The sequence below is a fragment of the Grus americana genome, chromosome 20, assembly GCF_028858705.1.
Source record: "Grus americana isolate bGruAme1 chromosome 20, bGruAme1.mat, whole genome shotgun sequence".
In the NCBI taxonomy this organism is placed as follows: domain Eukaryota; kingdom Metazoa; phylum Chordata; class Aves; order Gruiformes; family Gruidae; genus Grus; species Grus americana.
Genome location: NC_072871.1, coordinates 3,916,254 through 3,937,451, shown reverse-complemented (window position 1 = coordinate 3,937,451; position 21,198 = coordinate 3,916,254). Strand labels below are relative to the sequence as shown.

Genomic DNA, 21,198 nt, shown 5'->3' with positions numbered 1-21,198 from the left:
AACGCTTTTATCGAGTGAAGCGCATTTAGAGTTTATAAATAATAGAGGGAGAGCGAGGATGGTAGGAGCTGAGATGCAGGATGGGTGGGCTGGCAGGAGGATCTCTCTGCTGAGGGCTGGCAGCGCAGGAGGGAAGGATGCTGCGTCCGAGAGGGTCTGGATTTACTGCTTCCCAAAATGCAGCCAGGCTGGTACCCGGAGCATCCCAAGCCGGCTGCATCGGAGCGGAGCTTAAACTGGGAAGCGATGCCCTGGGAAACGCGGGGAGAGGCAGCGGTGCAGGGAGCGAGGACGCGGGTTTGGCCGATGGCCCACCCTGTGCACCCAGCCCAAGGGCAGGGGGGATGTCGGGGTGCAGGGCTGGGAGGTGGCCTTGGGGGAGGCGGGTTTGCGCAGAGAGGGGGTCTGGTGCCCTCTCCTGGGGTAGACCTTTAAAAGCACCCTGGCTTTGAGAGTAACTAAGCGATTAAGAGATCCTTCTGCCTGAGACGGGATGTGCTGTTTATCAGGGCTGCGGCGGCATCACGGGTTTCAGAGGTCTTGGCTGTGCCATGAGTTACCCACAGTCACCCAAGGGGGGGCTCGCCCATGGTCCCTGCTTTTTCCCCTCCGTCTGTCCCGCGGTGTCCTGGAGCGTCGTGTTTTGCTGCTGAGGCAATTTTGGGGTTCAGCCGGGAACTTTCACCTCATCCGAGTCAAAGCATCATGTGCGGCTCCTTGAGTTGGTCCTTGGCGCAGATAAAACCCTTCACAGCTGGGCAGAGGTTGGCGTCGGGGATCAGTGCGATCCCAGTTTTCCATGGTGGAAGCGGTGGGGCCGTCACCGGGTTGCAGCACCACCCACCCCGGTGTGGTTTTTTGGGCAAAAGGGAAGATCAATGAGGAGGAAGAATTTCCATCAGGTAAAGCCAGCGATTGTGCGTGTGTACCCCTGCTGCAACGACAAACCAGAGCGTGGTTTCATTTTTAAAGGGCTTTTTTCTTTTTTTTTTTTTTTTTGTGTGTTGACTGGACACATTTCAAAAGAAAATGTTTGCGTATTTTTTTCCCTCCCTGAAACTGCATCTAATTTACCTTTCTCTTGCCACATTTGGTTTTTCAGTTGACTGGTGCTCTTTTTTTGGGGGTAAATTAATTAAACTGAAAATTTCCACTTAGCTAATTGTACAGCTCCGCATCGCCTGCCAGCCCTCGGCGCACAGACCTCGCCGCAACGCTGGGGAGGGGAGGGCTCCTCATCTGGTTTGTACTGGGAAGCCTGGGAGCAGAGGGGATGGCTGAACACCCCGGAGACTGTCTTACCCGGGGGCAAGCGAGCGTGGAGGTGGAGTGAACCGAACGCAGTGGAGCAAGGAGGTCGTGGGTCTTTAACGCTGCGGCGTGTGCAGGATTTGGCCCTTTTTCTGGAGAGGAGGGATGCAGAAAATCCTTTTGCGTTGGCAGTGGGGCTGTGGCTGCGGGGCAGGGGGATGCACGGACACAGGTGTCACCCAGGGTGGCACCGCCGGGGACAAGTGCGAGCTTCCACTTGTATCGTAATATCCAGCTTAGAGGGATTAAGTATCAGAGGCCAACCTGGCCTCAGACAGGAGTCATCCAAATAGCTGCTGTTACTTATTTCTCTATTTTAACTCAGTTTTGATTCGTTTTGCGTCCACAGTTGTTTCCCTGAGATGCTCCGTAACCTCCTGGCTTTGAGGAAGGGATTTAAAATGTCAGGTTCGCCTTTCCCCCCCGCCCCTGCCCCATTTTTAATGACAAAACCACACCTTTAAAAAAATAGACGTGGCTTTAGCTAACAAAAAGTCTTTGGGGATAATGGAGCCTCTAATTCCTGAATGTTATTTCCTTAATCCCCATTGACCATTAACACTACCATCTTTAATTACACCGTAAGGAGAGGTGTTTGCCTTGGCACCCCGCCTTGCTCCCCGCTAAATTAATGTCGGGCTCCAAACGAGCGCCCTGCCCCGGCACACGGCTGAGCCTGCGATCTGTTTGAACGCATTAACGAGTTTGTAAATCTGCAAACAGGATTAGAGGCGTGAGCATCTTCCTTCAGCTCCCCCTCCTCGCCCGCGCCCCCGCCTCCTGCCCCACCGCCTGGGGACCAGGCGGTGGGGCAGGAGGCGGGGGCGCGGGCGAGGAGGGGGAGCTTTGTTTTTTCTCAAATCTAAATATCAGGAGTAAACTGGGTGTAAAGGGGGTGTAGCTCCTTGGGGGAGCCACTGCAGAGAGTTTGCTGTGTGTTCCGGTTACCCAGCGCTGCGAAGTTGCCGTTTCCCTGTCTTCTCTCTTTTAAACTTCTTATTCTGCTTTGTAATCGGTTGTGGTGGTTGGGATCTCTTTTTCCTATTACTTGGTGGTTTTCTACCCCTTTTTAAAGAGAAAAGAAGTGCTGACCAGGCAGGGCTGCTTGGCTTTAATGGGGTGTTCTTCCTATTCATCCCCATCAGCAGCCGCACGGAGATATTCTCTGCTGTGAGCATCCTCGGCCCCATCATGAGCATCCTTGGCCCCACCGTCAGCATCCTCGGCCCCGTGCCCCGGCGAGCAGCCTGCCACCAAGGCAAGCCGGCGGAGCTCGTGCAGGAGGTATTGCCCCAAGCACGAGCATCTCACAGGGATGCTTCAACAAGATTTTGGGGCCAGTTAAACGTGAAATCAGGTTCACGGCGGGATCAGTTGAGGATCAGCGCTTCTGCGTCTTACAATCTGCCTTGACTGGGCTCTGGGACCCCCAAAACCACTGCCAAGATGCGTGCCAGCATCCTTGATAGCGTGAAGGGGTAAAAGCCCATCCCTTGCAGCCGTTTCTCTGCCCTGGACTTGTGTTTCCAGGCTGACCTCCGCCACCGCGTGTTGGGTCAGAGGAGACGTTTCCGCTGCAGGCTGGGGACCTGCGCCGGGTCTCCCGACTCCTGTATTTATACATCCTGCGCAGTGCTGGGTAATCAGAAAATGCAATATCGCTGTCACCAGCTCTCCGAAGACATCCAGCCTGAGTAATTTAACATGTCAGCGCCATCCATCACAGAGACGCAGCCGGCAAACAAACGCGGTGCGGCCGGAGGGGGCTGGGATGGTGGCTGGTGGAGCGGCTGCTGCCTGCACCGGCTGCCCGCTGCCTGCACCGGCTGCCCACTGCCTGCTGCCTGCACTGGCTGCCTGGTCACCTTGGCGGGGTGCAAGAGCAGAGCGAGCACCAGAGATGACTGCCTCTGTCCACCCCCGGCCATCTGCCTGCACAAAAGGGACCAGCTCCGGCTCATGGGAAGGTGGCAGAGGGATGCGCCATGTCCTGCCTGCGCAGGCAGCGGCCAGGTCCCTCTCCCGGGCGGAGGAGGTGGCTCTGCTGAGCTCCGGGGGGAACACCTCCTGTAGCTGGTGTCTGTCTCCCAGCCCTGGGCATCGCTGGCAGCCACGAGCCCGGGGCAGTCCCTGCTCGGCGGGAGAAGGGGACGTGCAGCAGAGCTGCAGCCCTGGCCGCTCGCCCACGGGCCTGCGTTGGAAGCCCAGGTTAATTAAGATTTTCCTCGCTGATGCGAATAAGCCTTATTGGTTTTACCACTCTGCTGTGTCCTTCAAAGCCCCAGTCTCTGGTGCAGGTGTATCATGACATCGGATGTTCGCTGTGATTCGGGGTCTGAAGAGGGGCTGATGGTGGGTTGTGGTTTGGGGTGTGACTCTGTGAACCCCCCAGACCCCACGTCCGAGCGCTAAACGCTGCTGTGTGCGAGCACTGACCCCTCCTGCTGCTTTCAGGAGGAGAGGAGCTGGCGGAGCCTCTTCCACCCCCGCTCGTTGAGCCCCGCCGAGGGCACCGCACGGCCAGGTTGGGGCACGGACGGGGCAGGAGCCACGTGCCGAGCTCCCCGCGTCCCTCTGGCTCCTGCCAGCCACCTCCCATTGCGGTGATTAAGGATTTCAGAGGGCAGAAGGCACAGCTCGTTTTCCGTTCTCCTGCCAAGAAGTGGGGAAATTGTGCTTCTGCCCAGAATAAAGGATTTTTTAAAAACAGTAAAATATTTTAATGGCAGTTTAAAGGGCCACCATCAACCCGTGGAGGCCTCTCTGCTTTAAACTCTGCAAGGATTGAAGGACTTCTGCCAGTTAGAGTCTCTGTCGCTTTTTAAGCCTCCGTCACTCCTTGGTGGGTCTGGCGGCTGGAGCAAGCCAGGTTCCTCCAGCATCCCGCTCCGGCTCCGGGAGGGAGGTGCCGGGTAAACCGTGGGCCAGCCCTGCTCCTTGCCACGGCTGTCGGTACCGGCCGCCGCAGGGACGCGTGCTGCTGGCCATCGCCGCGAGCTGGTGGTGCGGATGGGCCAAAGTGGGTGCTGAGGGAGGGGAGCCGGACCCTCGCCACGCAGCGGGGTCCTGAGTGCCCCCCAGGTGCTGTATTCCCCCTGTGCTGCTTTTTTCTGCTGGGTTTGCTATGAAGCAAACGCCTAAAACTCAACGTGCTTCACCACGTAGGTGTCCTTGGGGAGAGCAGCTTCTACAGCCAGAGGTTTTCTTTGTAAATACGTTGCAATACATTTATAAAATATGTTCCTGGGGGTAGAGAGCATCTTCTTACGTTCACACCGCAATTGGCACTGTGGGGTCTTGATTCTTGACGGGGGCAGTAAGGAACCAGCGAAATCACGAGTGGCAAAAGTCCCCGGTCGCTTCTGGTGACCCCAAGCAGAGCACCTGGGCCGGGAGGGGTGGATGCCGGCCAAATCCGGCAGCTCTGCCGAGGAGCTCCCAGCTCCCCCCCGCCGCTGCCGGGCATCCCAGCTGCCAGGGCTGATTTTTTCCTCTCTATTGCTTGCAGGTGGGATCGGGTTTGGACGTGCCAAAGGAAACTCTGGCTCGGAGGCGGACGACGAAACCCAGCTAACCTTCTACACCGAGCAGTATCGGAGCCGGAGACGGAGCAAAGGTACAAAATGACGTAGGCGCCGGTGATGCGCGTGGGGGTAAGAGGGGAAAGAAATGGTTGAGCGCCTTGACTGTATCCATGGGTGATGCTTTCTGACGCTGCATCAGTCTGGGTAAGGACCGCAGTACCGGTCTGTAGGGGTAAGGGTATCCCAAGCTGTGCTGTTTGTGTGATGCAGCACCGTGCAGGAGCCATAAATAGCATTTCCCGGGAATGTTGCTGAGGTTCTGGGGTTTTTTGCTGGTTTCTAGTATGGGTTACATTACACACGCCCTGGCACTTCCCTAAAGCTGCACTGGCGCGTGGTGATGGTGTCTGTCATCATCCTGGCGCCGGTGCAGCTGTCAGGGACGGTCACCTTGGCAATTCCTTGCTCCAGACTCCAGTTTTCCGCCCTTTATTTCCCGTGCAAAGCATCCGTCGGATGGAAATTTCCCAGCCTTCCTGTCGGCACAGAGGCAATTAAAAGGAACAAATTCAAAATGAGGGCTGGGGCAGGGATTTGTAAACCGGAATCCCTTCAGACTTTTTTGTGAGTTAGAAGAGCTGAGAAACTGAAATATCATCTGCAGTTTGAAATTAGTGTCCACGTTTCCTCCGGTCACATCACGCAGATCGTTGTTTTGCTCGAGACCCTCAGACCAAGCTCTTTGGCGGAGGACAGGGCAAACCTTGCTGCTGCATTTGAAAAATCACTGTCAGGAAATAACTACGTTGGGAAGCAATTTAAAAATTGCACAGTGGGTCTGCTCTCTCCATTTGTTTTCTGTATTAAGCCGGGCATCGGCAGAGCGCAGCACGCCAGATAGATGCCTGCGCCCACCGCAGCAAGTGCGGCCCCATTTGTTTCAATGATTAGGCGTTCCGATAAATGCTCGCAATGTGTTTATTTGAATGTGAAATTATCTCAACACCTCTGATCAGCTTGATGATTGCACATGGGACTAAACACTCGCATGCACAGGGGTGTACTGCATTTGTTCCTGCCGAAAGGCAGGGTCTTCAAATTTTTATTTTTTTTCTTTCCCATGTGTTTTAGAACCGCGAGAAATTCTCACCGAGTTTCAAATGAGCTTTTGATGAAAAGCAGGCAGAGAATTTGTGAGTTAAAGCTACCTGTTGCAGTACGAATGTAACTCTGTTAAGGGGAAAATGATGCGCGAGAGAAGGAAAAAATTGGTTGTGTTGCAAACAGGGACAGAAGAAATGGTCCTGAAAAGTCACTGGTGCAGAGGGAAAATTTCCCAAGTGCTAAAGTAGTTTTTTCAGTGATTTATTCTGAAATACTGGGCTGAGCCTGAAAATCCTCGGGTACTTTGGAAAAGTCACTGAAGTTGGGGTTTTTTTCAGCTACCACAAGGGAAGGCGGAGATAATGCACAAGCAAGGCATGGAAAACTGTGTTTTAATGAAAGGCAGATAAATCTTTGCTTTCCCCGCTGCCTTGACGCCATTCCCCGTGGGGTCAAGTGCTCTGTCAGTCTCTCGAAACACGCTCGTGCTGGATGCCGGGTACAAAGATATTCTTATTGATATATATGTTGGCTTTGGGTTGTTTGTTTAAGCTTCCTTGTAGGGCAAACATAAAGGAATAGATAAATGGGAAGAATTCCTTTCTTTTTCTTTGAATAAGCTGTTGTTCACCTGGGCAGCTTTGATGGCTGGTTTGAAGGGAATTCGGGAGGAAGAGCTGCCTCGTGGTTGCACAATGCTGGCTGTTAGATCTACATTAGCATTTGAGTGATGCTGCGAGAACCTGGTTTGTTCGTGTTCGGTGGTGGCTAACCGAGGGAATTGTCTTGCGTAAAGTCCCCATTGTACTTCCCCTCCTGTCTAGCTAAATTTTGCCATCGCTGCGTCCTTGAAAGGAATTTTCCATTATCCTTTCATTGACTCTTCTCTCCCTCGTGGAAGGCAAGCAATAGCTTAGTAGGAAGTCACAGTATCAAACTCATAATTACAAGTTCAGCAAAGATCCATAATTGGACGAGATCATAACTCTAATAGAGAAGGATGCGTCGTCAGATACGGTTAATTCTTACAATGATGTTCCTGTATCGATTTCGCCATGGTTGCGTGTCGTTGCAGGTGCGGTGAGATAGTTATCGGGTCCAAGGAGAGAGATTCCTCGGGGTTTCTCTCCTCGGATTAGGTTTTGCAGGATTGAGCGTAGTTACCGATACTGTCAAGGCATTGATCCTAACCGATGCGATGGGAAGTTTCCACTTAGGCGTCGTGTAGGTTTGGTTTTACTTCGAGCTTGGTTGAAGCCAGCTGGTTAAGTGGTCATGGGCTTTGTTTGTCCCCTGTAGAGGACAGCCTGCAGGTTTCGCCGTGCCTTGGCAAGGTATATTAGAGGGACATTCCCATAGGTAAATATCAAGCGAGGGAGAGCTTGTTCTGGTAGCTCAGGAGCAGCAGACCCATTGATACCTGGGTTTCGTGCTGGAATACAAGGAAAAGCAAATCTGATCAGTCTGGGCACAGAGGCAGGGACAGCTGAGGCATCATCGTCTGTGGTCCCAGCATGCTGTACCATGCATCTTCCCAGCATCTAGGTCTGTGTTCCCCATCTTTGGAACGTCTCCAGGGAAGTTAGAGGAGGAGAGAGTGTAAGAAGTAATGCAGAAGAGACTTTCCCATCTTCAGGGAGGCATCCCTCTTCTTCATCACAGCCCCGTGCCCACGCCAGCACGCCGTCCTCCGCTGCTTTGTGGTGGATCAGTGTGGCCTGCGTTCTGGATGGTAGGGCTGGCGTGCAGTCCCAGGGAGCTGGAATTTGGACTTAACATCCTGCTTTTCCAAGTGAAAGAAGTCCTGAGGGAGGCTGTCGGGCTACGTGGAGCTCCGACTGGGTGGCTGGAGGGACCCTCAGCTCGAGCCGGGGCCGGCCGGTTTGCTTCTTCCTGCTGACCTTCATTACTGGCTCCATGGGGTTTTCCAGAAATTAGTTTTTCTTGCAACCTGTTCACAACAGACCTATGTACTCCAGGGCTCTGCTCTCCCCTTTCCCACTCCCCTGGGAGAGTCGGGAAGCGTGGGAACCTCCTCGCGTGCCGGCTGCGGTTTGCGGCTGGCTCCGGTCCGTGAGGCTGTCTGTCATCGCACCTTTCACCAGCGCTAAAGGCTCCGTGAGGGAGAACCGCCGGTGTTGTAGAGACGCTAATCCACATCCCCAGCTGCCCATGATGGGCGATAGCAAGCTTTGATACTTACTCAGTTCTCCTCTACTCCCGAGCAGCGTGGGATGTGTTCGGCCAGGTCCCCCGCTGTGTTCAAGAGGAAAATACTAGTAGCAAAAAAAACCCCCAAACCGGGGAGGCAGAGCCCCGTGCACAAACCGCGCTTGCTCCTGCGCCATCCCCCTTGCTCCGGGTTGGTGGTTGCCTCCTGCCCAGAAAAATGCATTCTGCTCCAGGTCTGACTTTGCAGCCCCGAGCTCCCCAGGTCGCATGCAGTGCCTGCCCGGTGGCTATTCGGGTAGAGGGAACGATGGAGGGGGAGAAGAGAAAGTGCATCATAACTCCAAGGCCGTAGCAGGCTCCCTGCAGCGGTGGGCTGGCCCCTGCACTCTGTGCTGCCCGGCTCATCAAGGACTCGGTGAGTCTAACGAGCCCCTCCGGCTCACTGGTGGGGAGGGGGGAGGCACGAGGAGCCTCCCCCACCTCCAGCTGCTTTCTTGGGCCCCAGAGCAGCTGCTGTGTAACACAGAAACGTTCCAGCTCTTTTAAAGCCCTTTCCAAGAGAAGGCCTCTGAGGGCTAAATGAAGAGTAAGTCAGCATCGCATCAGGTCTGCAGGGCAGCTGCTCGTGAGGGGAAACTGAGGCAGGGAAAGCGTCATATGGAGACCTCGCGAGGGGCTGAGCATCCTGACCCCATTCGTCTCAGAGACCCGGAGAGCCTCTGGCCGCCCCTGCAGCCCGGCCGTTGTCTGAGCCCTGGGACCTGCCGGGGGTCCCTGCGGCTGCTGCCAAGCCCCTGGGGCTGATCTCGCCCCCCCATCAGGCAGAAAGGTCGGGTACAGAGTTGCTGGAAACCCGGATACAAAGTGGAACGCTGGGTGCAAGCGCAGAGCGATGCTGCTGATGCCGTGATGGTTGAGGTGTGCTGGAGGGCACGCAGCACAGAGACCCGGCTGGGATCTCGCATCCAACGTCCTCAGCTGGCTGCTGATCCAAAGCAAGCTCTGGATCTCCTTCAGCCCGAGCCCGCTCCTCCACGCCCGGGTCTGGGATGGCTTCACCCCTCTCGGCATCGCCCCTATTGCAGCCTGTTAAAAAAAGGGGGGAAATATCCCACCCTGTTTTCATGCACAGCTTTCATTCCGGGGGTACCTCCCCATCCCAGCGACCTGCTCCCACCCCAGGAGAGATCCCCGACACCCCAGGGAAGGGAGGACGTGGTTTTGGGCTGCTCCTTGGCTGAGGTCTCCGGGAACAAGGCACCCGACTGTTTCCCTAGCACATGGTGATGGGTTAGATGAATTAGCAGAGTCCAATTATGTGTCTTGGATTGGTGTCAGCCACGCGCGCGTGCGTGCGTGCATGTGTGTGTGCCTTGCTGGCTGGCAGAGTCTTCCGAGGGCTGTTAGAGAAATGAGAAGCTGAGCTTTGATCTGCCTCTGTATTTGGTGTTTAAAACAAGGCCTTTTATAAGGGAATATTAGGTATTCGGAGTCTGTTACATATGAGGAAGCTTCGCTTTGATCCTCTCCTGTCTCCGGAGGCAGCAGACACTTATTATTTCATGGGGAACTAAATGAAATGCAGAATGAAATTTGGGTACCGTTCTCTGTGCTCTGCCAGTCCCCCCGGCCCCGCCGGCGTGAGTGAGCGCCAGGAGCAGTGCGTCAGCCCGTCTCCGCCGTGGTCCTCGGGGAATCCCCCCCGCGGGTCTGCACCGGGTTCGGCAGCCTTCAAACCGGGGAAGCCGCTGTCAGGAATCAAATGGGAGACAAAAGGCGATAGAGCAAACGTGGGTTTGGTTGCTTACACTCCTAAGAGGGAGTAACGGGTCTGTCTGTGCCTCGTGCTGCCTGTCTGTGCTCAAGGAGCCTTCTCCGTCCCTGCCAGCACTGGCAGCCCCGTGCCGGCTCAGCCACTGCCCGTCCCCTCCTCGTGCGGTCAGCCCGTGGGCCGTGCCCCGGCCCCTGCGGCTCCGTGGGACAGGCTTCCCCGGGAAGGGCACGCAGAGCCGCTCGCCGCAGGGACGGATGGACGGGTCAGTGCCGGTATCTGGTGCGCACCCGGCTGGTTCATGGCACGTGGAGCCAGGGAAGGGCACCCCAGAGGGGACAACCGGGGTCCCGCGCGAGCTGGACATCCTGCACCCCTGCGGTGCTGCCGACGAGGGATGCTGTAACTTTCCAACCTTTCTCAGCTCTCAAAAGCTCTGCCATGGATGCTGTTTTTCCAGCGAGCAAACAAACGTGGCGCTTTTGCACGATGGCTTATTTTGCTCCCAGAGCAGGCAGGCACTGCATCAGCACATCAAACCCACCCAGCAGCCCTCTCCGTCCCTGTTACACTCCGTCTGGGCAGGGAAGCTGGGCTGGGGTTGCTCCAGCAGCCTCTTTGGTCCCGTAAGTCCGCGGTGGCTGTAGGTATGGGGGCGCACGCGTGCCGTGCCTGGGGACACGTGTGGGATACTGAGGTTTTGGGGAGAGGGACCGCTGCGGGAGGCTGATTGCCAGGTGTAAGCTGGGGAGCAGAGGGGTCCGCAATTAAAGCGGTTGTGGTGCCGTGGCAGCCGCAGGCTCTTTAACTTCCCCGGACTGTGCTAGAGATAACGGCTTTTACATCTGTTCCTGGAGGCAGTGTGGGTCTTCCTATTTATTTATTTATTTTTTGATTGTATCTGATACAGCCTCAGCGAGTAATTGAGTGTTTGAGAGTGAAAAATTATCTCTCCGGCTTGGCCCTTATCTTGACAGCAAAGCAGCACTTTTAATTTAATTTTGTTCAGAGCATGTGGGTAACAAATTTCACTAATCGCTCTGCTGTCGCCCTCCGCATGGTAACGAGTCTCTTGTTTCCCAGGAAGCGGAACATAAACACGGTGCTGGATGCGGGCGGGAGGAGGGCGAGGGTTTGCGCGGGCTGGAAAATGAAGACGGGTTTCAGCACCGACGCTCGGCACGCCCGTGACGCGATGGATGCGTCTCGTGGAGGGAGCAGAGGGAAGAGCGGGAGGAGGCAGAGGGTGGTGGGTGTCACGCCGCGCTGGTGAAGCTCGCCTTTGCGCAGTGCTTGGCTACGAGGGAAACTGAGGCACGGAGGGGATGTGCCCCCATCCCTGGGGAGCTGTTGCAGAGCAGAAACTTTTGGTCCCACCTTGCTGGTCAATTTTGCATCTGTTCCAAAAATAGTAGAGAGAGGGGAAAGATGGGTTGATTGGTTTGTTTCTTGGGGGGTTTTTTGGCACGTCTGGCTTTGGAGATCCCAGCCCAATTCCCAGATCCCCGGCAGCAGCCCGGCTCTGCCTGCAGGGTGGTGATGGGAGAGTGGGCAGGGCCCGGACGGGCAGCACGGCGCAGGTCCGGCAGCGATGGGCAGCTCGCCGGGTGCCGGGGCATCTCCTGCCGGGTCCTGAGCCCTCCCTGGCAGCCTGGCCTCCAGCACCTCTCCCTCCCGGTCTCCAAAATCAATTCAGCCCTCTGACCAGCCCTTCGCTCGCCGAGTGCAGTCCTCCCTGGGCTGTGACTCAACACGAGCTATTTCATAGATAATGAATATATGGCTTTTTTTTTTCCTCTTTTTTCCTGTAGGAATAATGTTTTTGTCACACTATATGGAAAATTGCTTTCCCTCCTCCTTAAAGTGAAGCCTTCCACTCAGATTTGCCTTTGTGTTTGTATATTGTAAAATTGGGACTCATTTGGAGTTTAAAACAAAACAAAAAAAAAAAAATCAGGCCTTAATTCCAGGAGAAGTGTTTCTATTGATTTGCATGAAAGAAAATTCCAGTGCAGGCAATCTCTGCCTTTAAATATGTAACTGTTTCTTTAATGTGATTTTATCTCGACTGATTCAGCACCAAGAACATGAAAGCAAAACTGACTTCATTGATTTTAATTGTCCATGCCCAGAGAAATGCAAAAAGATGTAACAGAGCCAGGAGAGCACATGGGGTTTGCACAGATTCTGCCCACTTTGCTGTGCTGGGGGAGGTCTGAGACATGCGGGCAGGAGACCCTGCCCGTGGTGATGGGGCTGGTGGGTCAGCAAAGACCAACATCTCGACCTGCGCCACCTCGGTCGTCGTGCTTTCTCCCTTCCTTGCCCAGCCTTTCCCTCCACTTCCCCCTCCTTGTGACTGAAATCTGCTGGTGGCGGCTCCCCGCAAGCTGCAGGCGCGGTGTTTGAGAGCAAAGGGGCAGCACCGCCGGCAACTGTATAAATAGGACGTAACTACATTTATTCAGTACACGAGGCATTAAAACTCCAGGAGCACATAAGGAGCCGAGGCTGAGGCTGCTGGAGGAGCGCGAGAGCCGGCCGGGGCGAGCGGTGCAGGTTGTGGTGCACAGCGGAGCTCAGCCGCCAAAACCTTGACCTCGCCCCGGGGTCCGGCAGCCCGGCCCCAACCTCACCGCGGTGGCCGTGTCACCCTCGGCATCCTCCTCTCCCTGACCCGTGCCCCAGCGCTGCCTTTTCTGCAGCCCCCCGTGCTGTACTGGAGGACACCTCGGCTAATTGCTAGTGGGTAATTCATATCCGTTAATAGTATTAATGTGATTCAGCATGCACTTAGCAAGATCAAATCCTTTATAAATCCAGAAGTGCCTGATCTCACCCTTCTGCTGCACACCGCAGCTCTTTCCTCCTCGCTTTCCCCCTGTCCCTTCTTGTGTGCGCCCTCGCTGCCGCCTTGGAGGGGAGAGGGGTCTCCCTGGGGGGCTCCCCCAGCACGGGGGCAGTGAAGCCACCGCTTCGGGGCTGATGCCCATCCTGCTGGCTCTGGGGATGGGGCTGGAGACAGCCCCGGTGCCCAAACCCTGACCCAGATCCAGACTGTAGATGCGAGCACCTTCGCTCGGGATTTGTCCAAGGCAGCGATGGAGAAGGTGCCTGCTGGAGGAGCAGCTGAGGCCAGGCGTCATAGAGAGGGTGTGCAACGAAACGCCTGCTCGTGCTCTCACCCCCCCTGCTCGGATGATGCCCGGCGGGGGGTTCATTGCATCAACATCCATCCCCCAGAAGTGGCTCTGGGGCAGAGTGGTCCGTGAAGGCTTGGTGGGACCATGGTGCCGGAGGGCTGTGTCTGTCTGGAAGGAGGGTGTCCTGTCGCATCCTGTCCCATCCCATCCCGTGTGTCTGGTGTGCTGGAGAAAGAGGGACCATCCTGATGTGGAAGCAGTGGGGAGGCTGTGGCGAGGGGCAGAGGCGCAGGGCAGGGAGGGGAGACGGGCAGCGTTGCTCCCCGGCGTGGGGGGACGCCGTGGCAAGAGCCGCCTGCCAACACCGCTGCTCATCTTAATTGGCGTTTGCTTTGATTCGACATGATCTCCCGCTTGTAAAACACCTCGAGATGTTTCTGTGTATGAGATTGTCCTGGAAACGCAGTTGTACGGTGTTAACGAGCCTCTGCTGGAACATAAAGAAGGATCATTAGGAGCACCCAACCCCTCTGACATGCCAGCAGCCGCGGCGTGCGTTGGGAGCAGCATGGGGATACCGGGGACGCAAGATGGGCTGCAGCGGGTTCGCTGCTCCCTGGGGGTGCCGGGGGAGCTGCTCGCCCCGCACCGGGCACTTCTGCATGCGGCACGGCACGGCGGCCGGGCACCGGCGGCTGCGCCACACGTTGCTAAGCAGTTCAGGCACTCGCTGTTCTCCCGCTCGGTTTCCCCAGCCCCGTCTTCCTCGGGTGCTAGAAATACATTTTAATATCCCAGTAGCCGCAAAACATTCTGTATGATGCTGTTATCTCCGGGGGGGCGGGGAAGATTGCAAAGCACTTGGTGTTTAACACCCACATATGGCTAACACTAGGGCTGTGTGCAGATAAAGATGGGGTAATTAAGGTTTATTTTTTTATAGACTAATCTCCCAAGCATGTATTTATGAGCCTGATTTAGAAACATCATATTACCAAGAGCGCGGGATATTTGTGTTGCTCGTAAATCCATATGTGTTCTGAACGTACCTTTTTTTTTTTTCCGGTCGTCTTAAATTTAGGCAGCACCGCCAATATTAAAAAGAAATGAGTTTGGAGTTTTGTTGGGGTTTTTTCCCCGCCTTGTCCTTTAGGTGGGCTAGGGAAAGTGTACAAAGCAGCGAGTAATTAACTGCACGAGGAGATGATATTTCAAAGGAGACACAGTGCGTTTGGAGGGGCCGTTTGCAGAGTGTTTACACCAGTGGCTTTGAATTTATCTTCATCTTGCAGCAGGTGCAAAATCTTCAGGGGAATGTGGTGCTTTGCGAGCTGTTTCTGAGCTGTCTGCAGAGGGACCCGCGTCTTCTCTGGGAGGCCGGAGCTGGGCTAATTGGTACCGCTGTTACAGGGGAAAAAATCCTGGGTGGGAAAGGTGGTGGTGGTAGGAGCTCCTCTGACCACAGTCCTGGCTGCTCCTCTTGTCTTCCAGTCTAATTAAGCTCCCGTTAATCGGGTGACTAGCAGGAAGTGTCTCAGGTATGATTCCGCCCTAAACCAGAGCGGTTTGCCTTTCCCTTCTCCTTTGCTCTCACAGGCTGGGGGAAGAGGTTATTTCTCCCCATTGGGGAGGAAGTAATTTCTTCTTATTCTTCATTCTCCTGTGTCCTGCCTGCTCTGCCTGCTCCTTGGGCACCAGCTCCCTGGGTCTGCCTGCTCCTGGACCCCCCATGGGCCATCGCTTTGCCCCCAAAACAGCCTGGCTGGGCGCTCGGGTGCCCGCTCGTTCTGTTGCAACCATCCAAAATGCCACAGAACCATGTTTAATGACAAGTGTAGAGAGGTCATCTCAATATACAGAGGATTTGTTAGGGCAGAGGAATCTGGAGGGCGAGATTGGTCTCAGCCGTCCCTCGTCACCACCTACCTCTTGGGCTTTTTGGACCCCACAAGACCCAGACAAAGACCTGTGTTGGGTGCTGAGGCTCTTGGGGCTCCTGAGTCCCATCAGCTGTCCATGAAGGTCTTGCATTCCCACCCAGCTTCCCCCTCTTGTTCAAGGGGGTTGATACCAGCCTGTTTAGTGGACTTGGGTTTGCAAATCTGCACTCCCTGGAAGCCTGGAGGTAACAAGGCGAGGAGGGAAGGCACAGGCTTCACCCAGGTGGAGCTCCCATCTCCAGTGTCTTGAGGTGTTGTGGTTTACATGGCACTGCCTGAGTTATGGAGATGGGTTTGGACACCCCATGGGCCAAGGCAGGAATTGGTCATTTTGTCTTACCTCTTGAACAGGGGTACGAACCCCCGGTGAATCCATTGAGGTTGGTTTGGTTAGCAGTGGCTTGCTAAGAATACATTTGCTTGTGGCTTTAGAGGTCTGGCATGAAGCTGTTTACCTCCAGACAGGTGTTTAAGTGCAGCATAGGAGTGCTTCTGCTGGATCATCAGTGGTCTGAAGAGCAGGAGATGGGATGGAGAAGAGGAGCCATGTCCCTCTCTTTGAAGAACGAGGGAAGGACCTGCTTTTCCAACAGCCCCCCATCAAACCTGGCAGCAAACTGGCCATGAGCAATAAAGAGCTGAGCTGGAAATCCAATTTCTGCTCAAGCAGAAGACCAGTTGTTTTGGTTCAGTTGGTCAAAGCCAACGTCGGGCAGTTCTAGAGGTCAATAATTAGCACCGTGATGGAAACGAGCGGGGAGCAGGAGGCAGGGGAGCGGTGAAGGTAGTTATAGGAGACTTGTAGCACATTGTCCCTTTCCTTGGGCTGCCAAGCTCAAACGCATTGAGCTGTAATGGGCCTTTTGCTGTTTCAAGCTCCTGCGCCTCTCTCAGTCACGGGGAAAGAAGCAGCCACGCGGACCGATGGGGATGGGAGCTTTCAGATCCAAATTCCTGCAGCTCCACTCCGGCTGCAGGATGGTGAAAGCTGCCATCGTACCTGTGATTCAGGCTCTTTGTGCAAAGGGGATAATACTCGTCTAACTCAGAAGGGATTTGTGGTTTAATGTTTGCAAAGCACTTTAAGATCCTGGATTGAAAGGTGATTTATAATGGTAAAATCCAGTGTTCTCTGGTCTATTGTATGCTGGCTGTGTCCAATTATCCTGATGGAGGCTTTTTTCCCTTCTATTTTCTTTCTTTCCCCCCCCCCGCCCTTTTCTTTTTTGCATTAGTCTTGTAACTCTAAGCAAACACAGTTTGGGTTTGTGACAGGCACAGTATGCCCAGTGCGAGGATGAGTTTGCCTCCCAAGGAGGTGCTAACTTATGCTGATGATATGAATAAAGATTGGGAAGAAAAAACGGGGATTGCAAGGTGAAGGGCACAGGAGATCGGCAATAAAGCTGTGAAATTGGGGTGGGAAGGCTGTTTAGATGATGCATGCATAAGGAAAGTAAAAGATGCTTCATAAATAATCGATTTGCATACTCCTGTTGGTCGCAGCAATGGGGATACTTTCCAGCAGATCAGCCACTTCTCTTGTCCTGCAAATGCTGGTCGGAGCATCCACTGTGCGGGCTCCGTCCTGCGGCAGGAGATGCTTTGATGGGACGTGCTGCCCTGCCTGGAAAACGCAGGTTGTGCCCTGGGCTCAGCCCGAGCACGAGATCCCTGCCCTGGCAACCGCGGCTTCTGTCGAATTACAGAGTATGCAAGTGCTAACTTGCTGGATGTATTTCCCATCCAATTTTCAAACTGATGCTTTTTAAATCTCATCTTGCTGATAAGATGGCGAGGGCCGGAGAGAAAGTGGAGAGAGGCTGGATTGACTTCCAAAAATAAATAAGCGTCCTCGCCTGAATCCTGAGCAGGGACGTGGTCAGGTCTGCTGGGAGCTTGGTCGTCTCGGCTGCACCGTAACAAGCTGTGCAGCGCCTGGGGTTAATTGCCGGGCTGGGCCCTCTCCTTGGCACCGCTGTACTCCCCAGGTGGGTTTTCATCGGCGTCCCAAGCACTGGAGAAGGGAACCAGCTGCTCTGAGAGGTGTCTGGCGTTAGCTTCGAGCAGAGCACTGGTGCGAGGTGTTGCACTAGGTGGCCGTGGGGGCTGTGGGGCAGCCCCCGGGTCCGGAGAGGCTGGATGGGCAGGGACCAGTGGTGCTCCAAGCCGTGGTGTCCAGGGCTGCTCCCTTCTCGGGCAGTGGGGACCTGGTGAGGGGGTAGCGGTGGCCTGGGGACAGTCTCTCGTGGTCATCTCCATCAGTGGAGGGTGTCTCATCTGGACAAGCGTATGCTCCTGGCCTGCGCCCAGCAAGAGCATCCGAATCTCCTGGGGCAGCAGGTCGCTCCAGTGACTCTGTATTGCCCAGCTTTGTCCCCTTCCCTGCAGAGTTTGGGGGTTGCTCTGTCCCACCCAACTGTAGTCGACCCTGATTTAATGGCATTTCATGCCATGCTGCCCCATGACGGGGTTTCCCAGTGAGTTTGTACCTGCCGCCAGCCTCTCTAGACCTGCTGATGCTCGAGCTCCTTGTTGGCTTTCATCTGATGCCATTTGCTTCAAAAAAAATCCAAATAAAATACAAGCCCCCAGCCAAGCCTGGCCACACGTGGAAGTCTGAGTGGACCCACAGGGCGATGGGATTCAATTACTCCTCGGTGCAGGCGTCCCTTAGCCCTGGTGCCAGGGACCGGGGATGGCAGCCTGGCAGTGACCCGCGTGCTGTGAGGGTGCCCGGCGGGGACCGGGCGCGCTGGGTGCCTGCTTTGGTGACCGGCTTTTGTGTGTTGGAAAATATTGAGCTGCTTTGTGGAAGATGCCATGGCAAAATGAAACTTCTCTTGTAATATCTCCTGCCTGTGAAAAGCAGCTGGCTCCGTAGGTCGTTTTGTTGTTCGTTGTAGTTCCCCTGTGATGACTGAGTATTTATATATATTTGTGTAAATAATTAACGCTCCTTGGTGCTATATAACATCTACAGGTGTAGATTTCTCCTGCCGTTAAGGGAAAGCAAATGATGCCACAGTCCAGGCAGCCCTCAGATTTGGCTTGATTATTTTCTGTGACCTGACAAGATTTGCCAAATAATCCAAGGCTGACGAGAAGCGACGGCAGCTTCGCCAGGGGAGCCTGGCAGGGGCGGTGAACGGCTCCGGGGATGAGAGATTCCCAGGGAGAGGGTCTGTACAGGGCTCTGAGCAGGTTTTCTCCCTCCTCTAGGAAAATATAGTCCCCAGGACGGATGTAAATCAGCAAGTGAAACAACACGATTGTTAAAAACCCAGCTGAGAAAGGCTTGATGGGAATGATGAGGTTTGCAGACCTCGGGAGCTCTTCCAGTGCTGCTGAGCTGACGTCTTTGTTTCCAATGCCTGCCCTTCCCTGGGCTTGGGGCTGTCCTGCACCCGTGCAGGGAAGGGGGGGGAGGCCGAGCAAACCCCCGGTACAGCTTTGCCTTTTGGCCACCCACCCCTCTCTCTGCCTTCCAGGTTCGATGAAGAGCCCCGTCAACAAGACGGCGCTGACCCTGATCGCGGTCAGCTCCTGCGTCCTGGCCGTGGTGTGCGGCTCCCAACTCTCCTGCCCGCTGACCGTCAAGGTGACGCTTCACGTTCCCGAGCACTTCATCGCAGATGGTAAGACCCTCCGGGGACTCGGACCCCGCTGCCCCACCGGGTGTGTTTGGGACACAGGGGTCCCTTCCTTTGGGAATTGCCCCGGCTGTGTTCGGCTGCAGGGATCCCCCTTCCCAGAGGAGCAAAGCGCATCTGTGAGCCTGAGTCCAAAATCTCAATCACGTCTATCATCATCATAATCATCGTTATTATTATTATTGATATTATTATTATTATTATTATTAATAATGTCTGATGGATATTCCTGTTTTCCTCTGAGCTCGCTGACGAGCCCTGGGAGCCTGCACAGACAGACGTCCTCCAGTCCTGCAGCAGCAAAGCTGCTCGCCCCAGCCCCTCGCAGCAGTGCTGAGTGAAATCGCTACGATTCGAGCAAAGGCAGAGACGCTTTGAAAAATTAGACAAGGGCTGCTGTCACTATTTATTGCTTTCTCCAACTGGGCTCCTTGCGTTTGTTGTGTTTCACTGACCTTTTCTTTATAATGCGCGGTGAGCGTCGAGTGCAAGTTTTCGGTAACACGAGGGCAAATTTCATTTTCTTCCAGCAGACAGGACCCATTATTCAGTCGGTTCCAATTCCTCAGCTTCTACGCTCGTCTCGCTGCTCGGGGCATGTGGAGGGGGCACTTTTTCTCTACCAGAAACACATTGCGTGGAGCTGGTGGGTTGCTGGGGTGTCCCGGTACAGCCAGCTCCTGTAGAGCACCCCATTTTGGGGCTGGGTTGGAGAGGAGCTCTTGATGGGGATTAATATTTTGGGGAGAGGTAGATGGTTAAGGAGGTGCAGCGGTGTGGCAGCAACAGGGGGTGATGGAGGGGGGCTTAAACCATCGCCCCGTGGTGGGGAGGGACTCACCAGTGTGTTTGAGGTGGGATTCAGCCCTGCTAAGACTGGTTTCTTCTTGGCCCTGATACGCATTCGTAGGACGTTACCTGCGCTGCAACACCGACAGAGCACGTGCCCTCCCCGGCCCCACCCCTCGCTGCCTTGTTAACCCCATTTCTATGTCTGCACCTAACGATGCTTATGGGTGTTGGGTGCAGCCAGTGGGTTGATGCCCCCGTGCTAGCATGCGAGGCTGCCTCTGCTCCGATCCCTGAGGATGCTTCGTCGCTGCCGACTCTGGAAATTCCAGCCCGGTCTCCGGGTGCGTGGGCTATCCCGGTGGTCAGAGCTTGGTCCTCGAAGGAAAGAGGAGGAGAGCGCCTGAGAGTGGAGGAACTGAACATCAGTGGAGACATGAAAAAGGCGTAACTTGAAACAAGGGACTCGTCTACCCTGTTTCTAAAAGGCTTTAAGGATTGTCCAGGCTGCACGTAGATATTCTGAAGTTTTCACAGATCGTTATTCCGAGCAGCTGGAGAACAGAAACTCTTCTTGCACTTGGGAAATGAGGCTGCTCCGGTGTCAGCTCGTGTCCCTTTGAGATGGGCACTGGCCGGTTCAGCGCTTGGACTGGGAGTTCCCAGCTGCTTTTGGTACTTGCTGAAGGTCAGCCGGGCAGGCGGTGACGGAGACAGGACCGCGGCATCCTGCTCCCAGCCTGCGGTTCTGGCCCAGGGAAGACAGCGTGTCCTCGAAAAAGAAAATAAACCAAAATGCAATGTGACTGTGTAGAATGGAAGTGAAAAGCTGAGCCTGTGCTTGTCACCGGGAAGGGGGTGGCAATGCGAATTATGCAAATAAGGAGAACACTCGAATGGAAATGACAATGAAATACCAATAAAACAGATTAATATCCTTGAAACTGGGGGAAATGGGATGATCTCCAGTCCCGACTTAATGACTTTTCTAAAGAGAAAGTGGCAAGAGGACTGGTAAAAACGGTTTGGAGAAGAATTAAAATGAGCTTTGTAATGAAACTGTAAAATATAATTACAAAGTGCGAAAACTTTTTTAATATTTTTTATGAGAAACAGTCAAATTCTTCACATAGAAGCAGCCAAGACATTTTGCAGTGGCTATCACTTTTACTGAAATCTCATCATTTTATGCGATGGCAGAGTCCGTTGCCTGGGAAGAGACAAGCTCTTAAAGTTGTCCCTTCTTTTTGAATAACGACAAATCCCAAGGCAGCACCCAACTGGCAGCAAAATATTATAAAACATTTAAAGACATCGCAGAAATGAGCCGAGTTGGGAAATTTTAATGATACCCAGGAAGAAGGTGGCTGGCTGTGTTTGCAGTGGCTTGGCACCCGGCGTCTTAACGCTGATGGAAAATCGGGGACATGCTCCTCCCCGGTGATCTCCTGGGTGGGTTTAAACCTTGTTTTTTGCCTGGATGCAAAAGGGAGTTGGCGCGGGCATCCCCCCGTGGGTGTAGCGATGGTGGAGCTGATGTCCGTGGCCCGGCCGAGGCTGGGAGCTTTGATCGCTCTTAAACCAGCCTCTCACGTGGCACCTGATGGCCAGCACCACGTCTCATCAGTGTTGCCGTGCACTTAAATAGGCTGGTTCCTGAAGCTGTTCTCTTTTGTACTTTGCATGATGATAAGGCAGGGATGGTGCATTCACCGGAGATGTTCCCGTGCGAGAGAAGGGTGCCCTCTCATTCCTTTTTGAAATGCGGTATTTCAATAGCTACCAGTAGCC

General features: G+C 54.5%; 1 protein-coding gene across 2 annotated transcripts in view; it reads left to right on the top strand.

The window, feature by feature from the left end:
* The window catches only part of ASTN2 (astrotactin 2), a 357,525-nt gene that overhangs the window by 114,054 nt on the left and 222,273 nt on the right, over positions 1 to 21,198 (top strand). For both annotated transcript variants that reach the window (XM_054848678.1, XM_054848677.1), the window contains 2 exons: positions 4,820 to 4,927; positions 18,457 to 18,603. In XM_054848678.1, the coding sequence (XP_054704653.1) occupies positions 4,820 to 4,927; positions 18,457 to 18,603 (255 nt within the window). The remainder of the gene's footprint in view (positions 1 to 4,819; positions 4,928 to 18,456; positions 18,604 to 21,198) is intronic.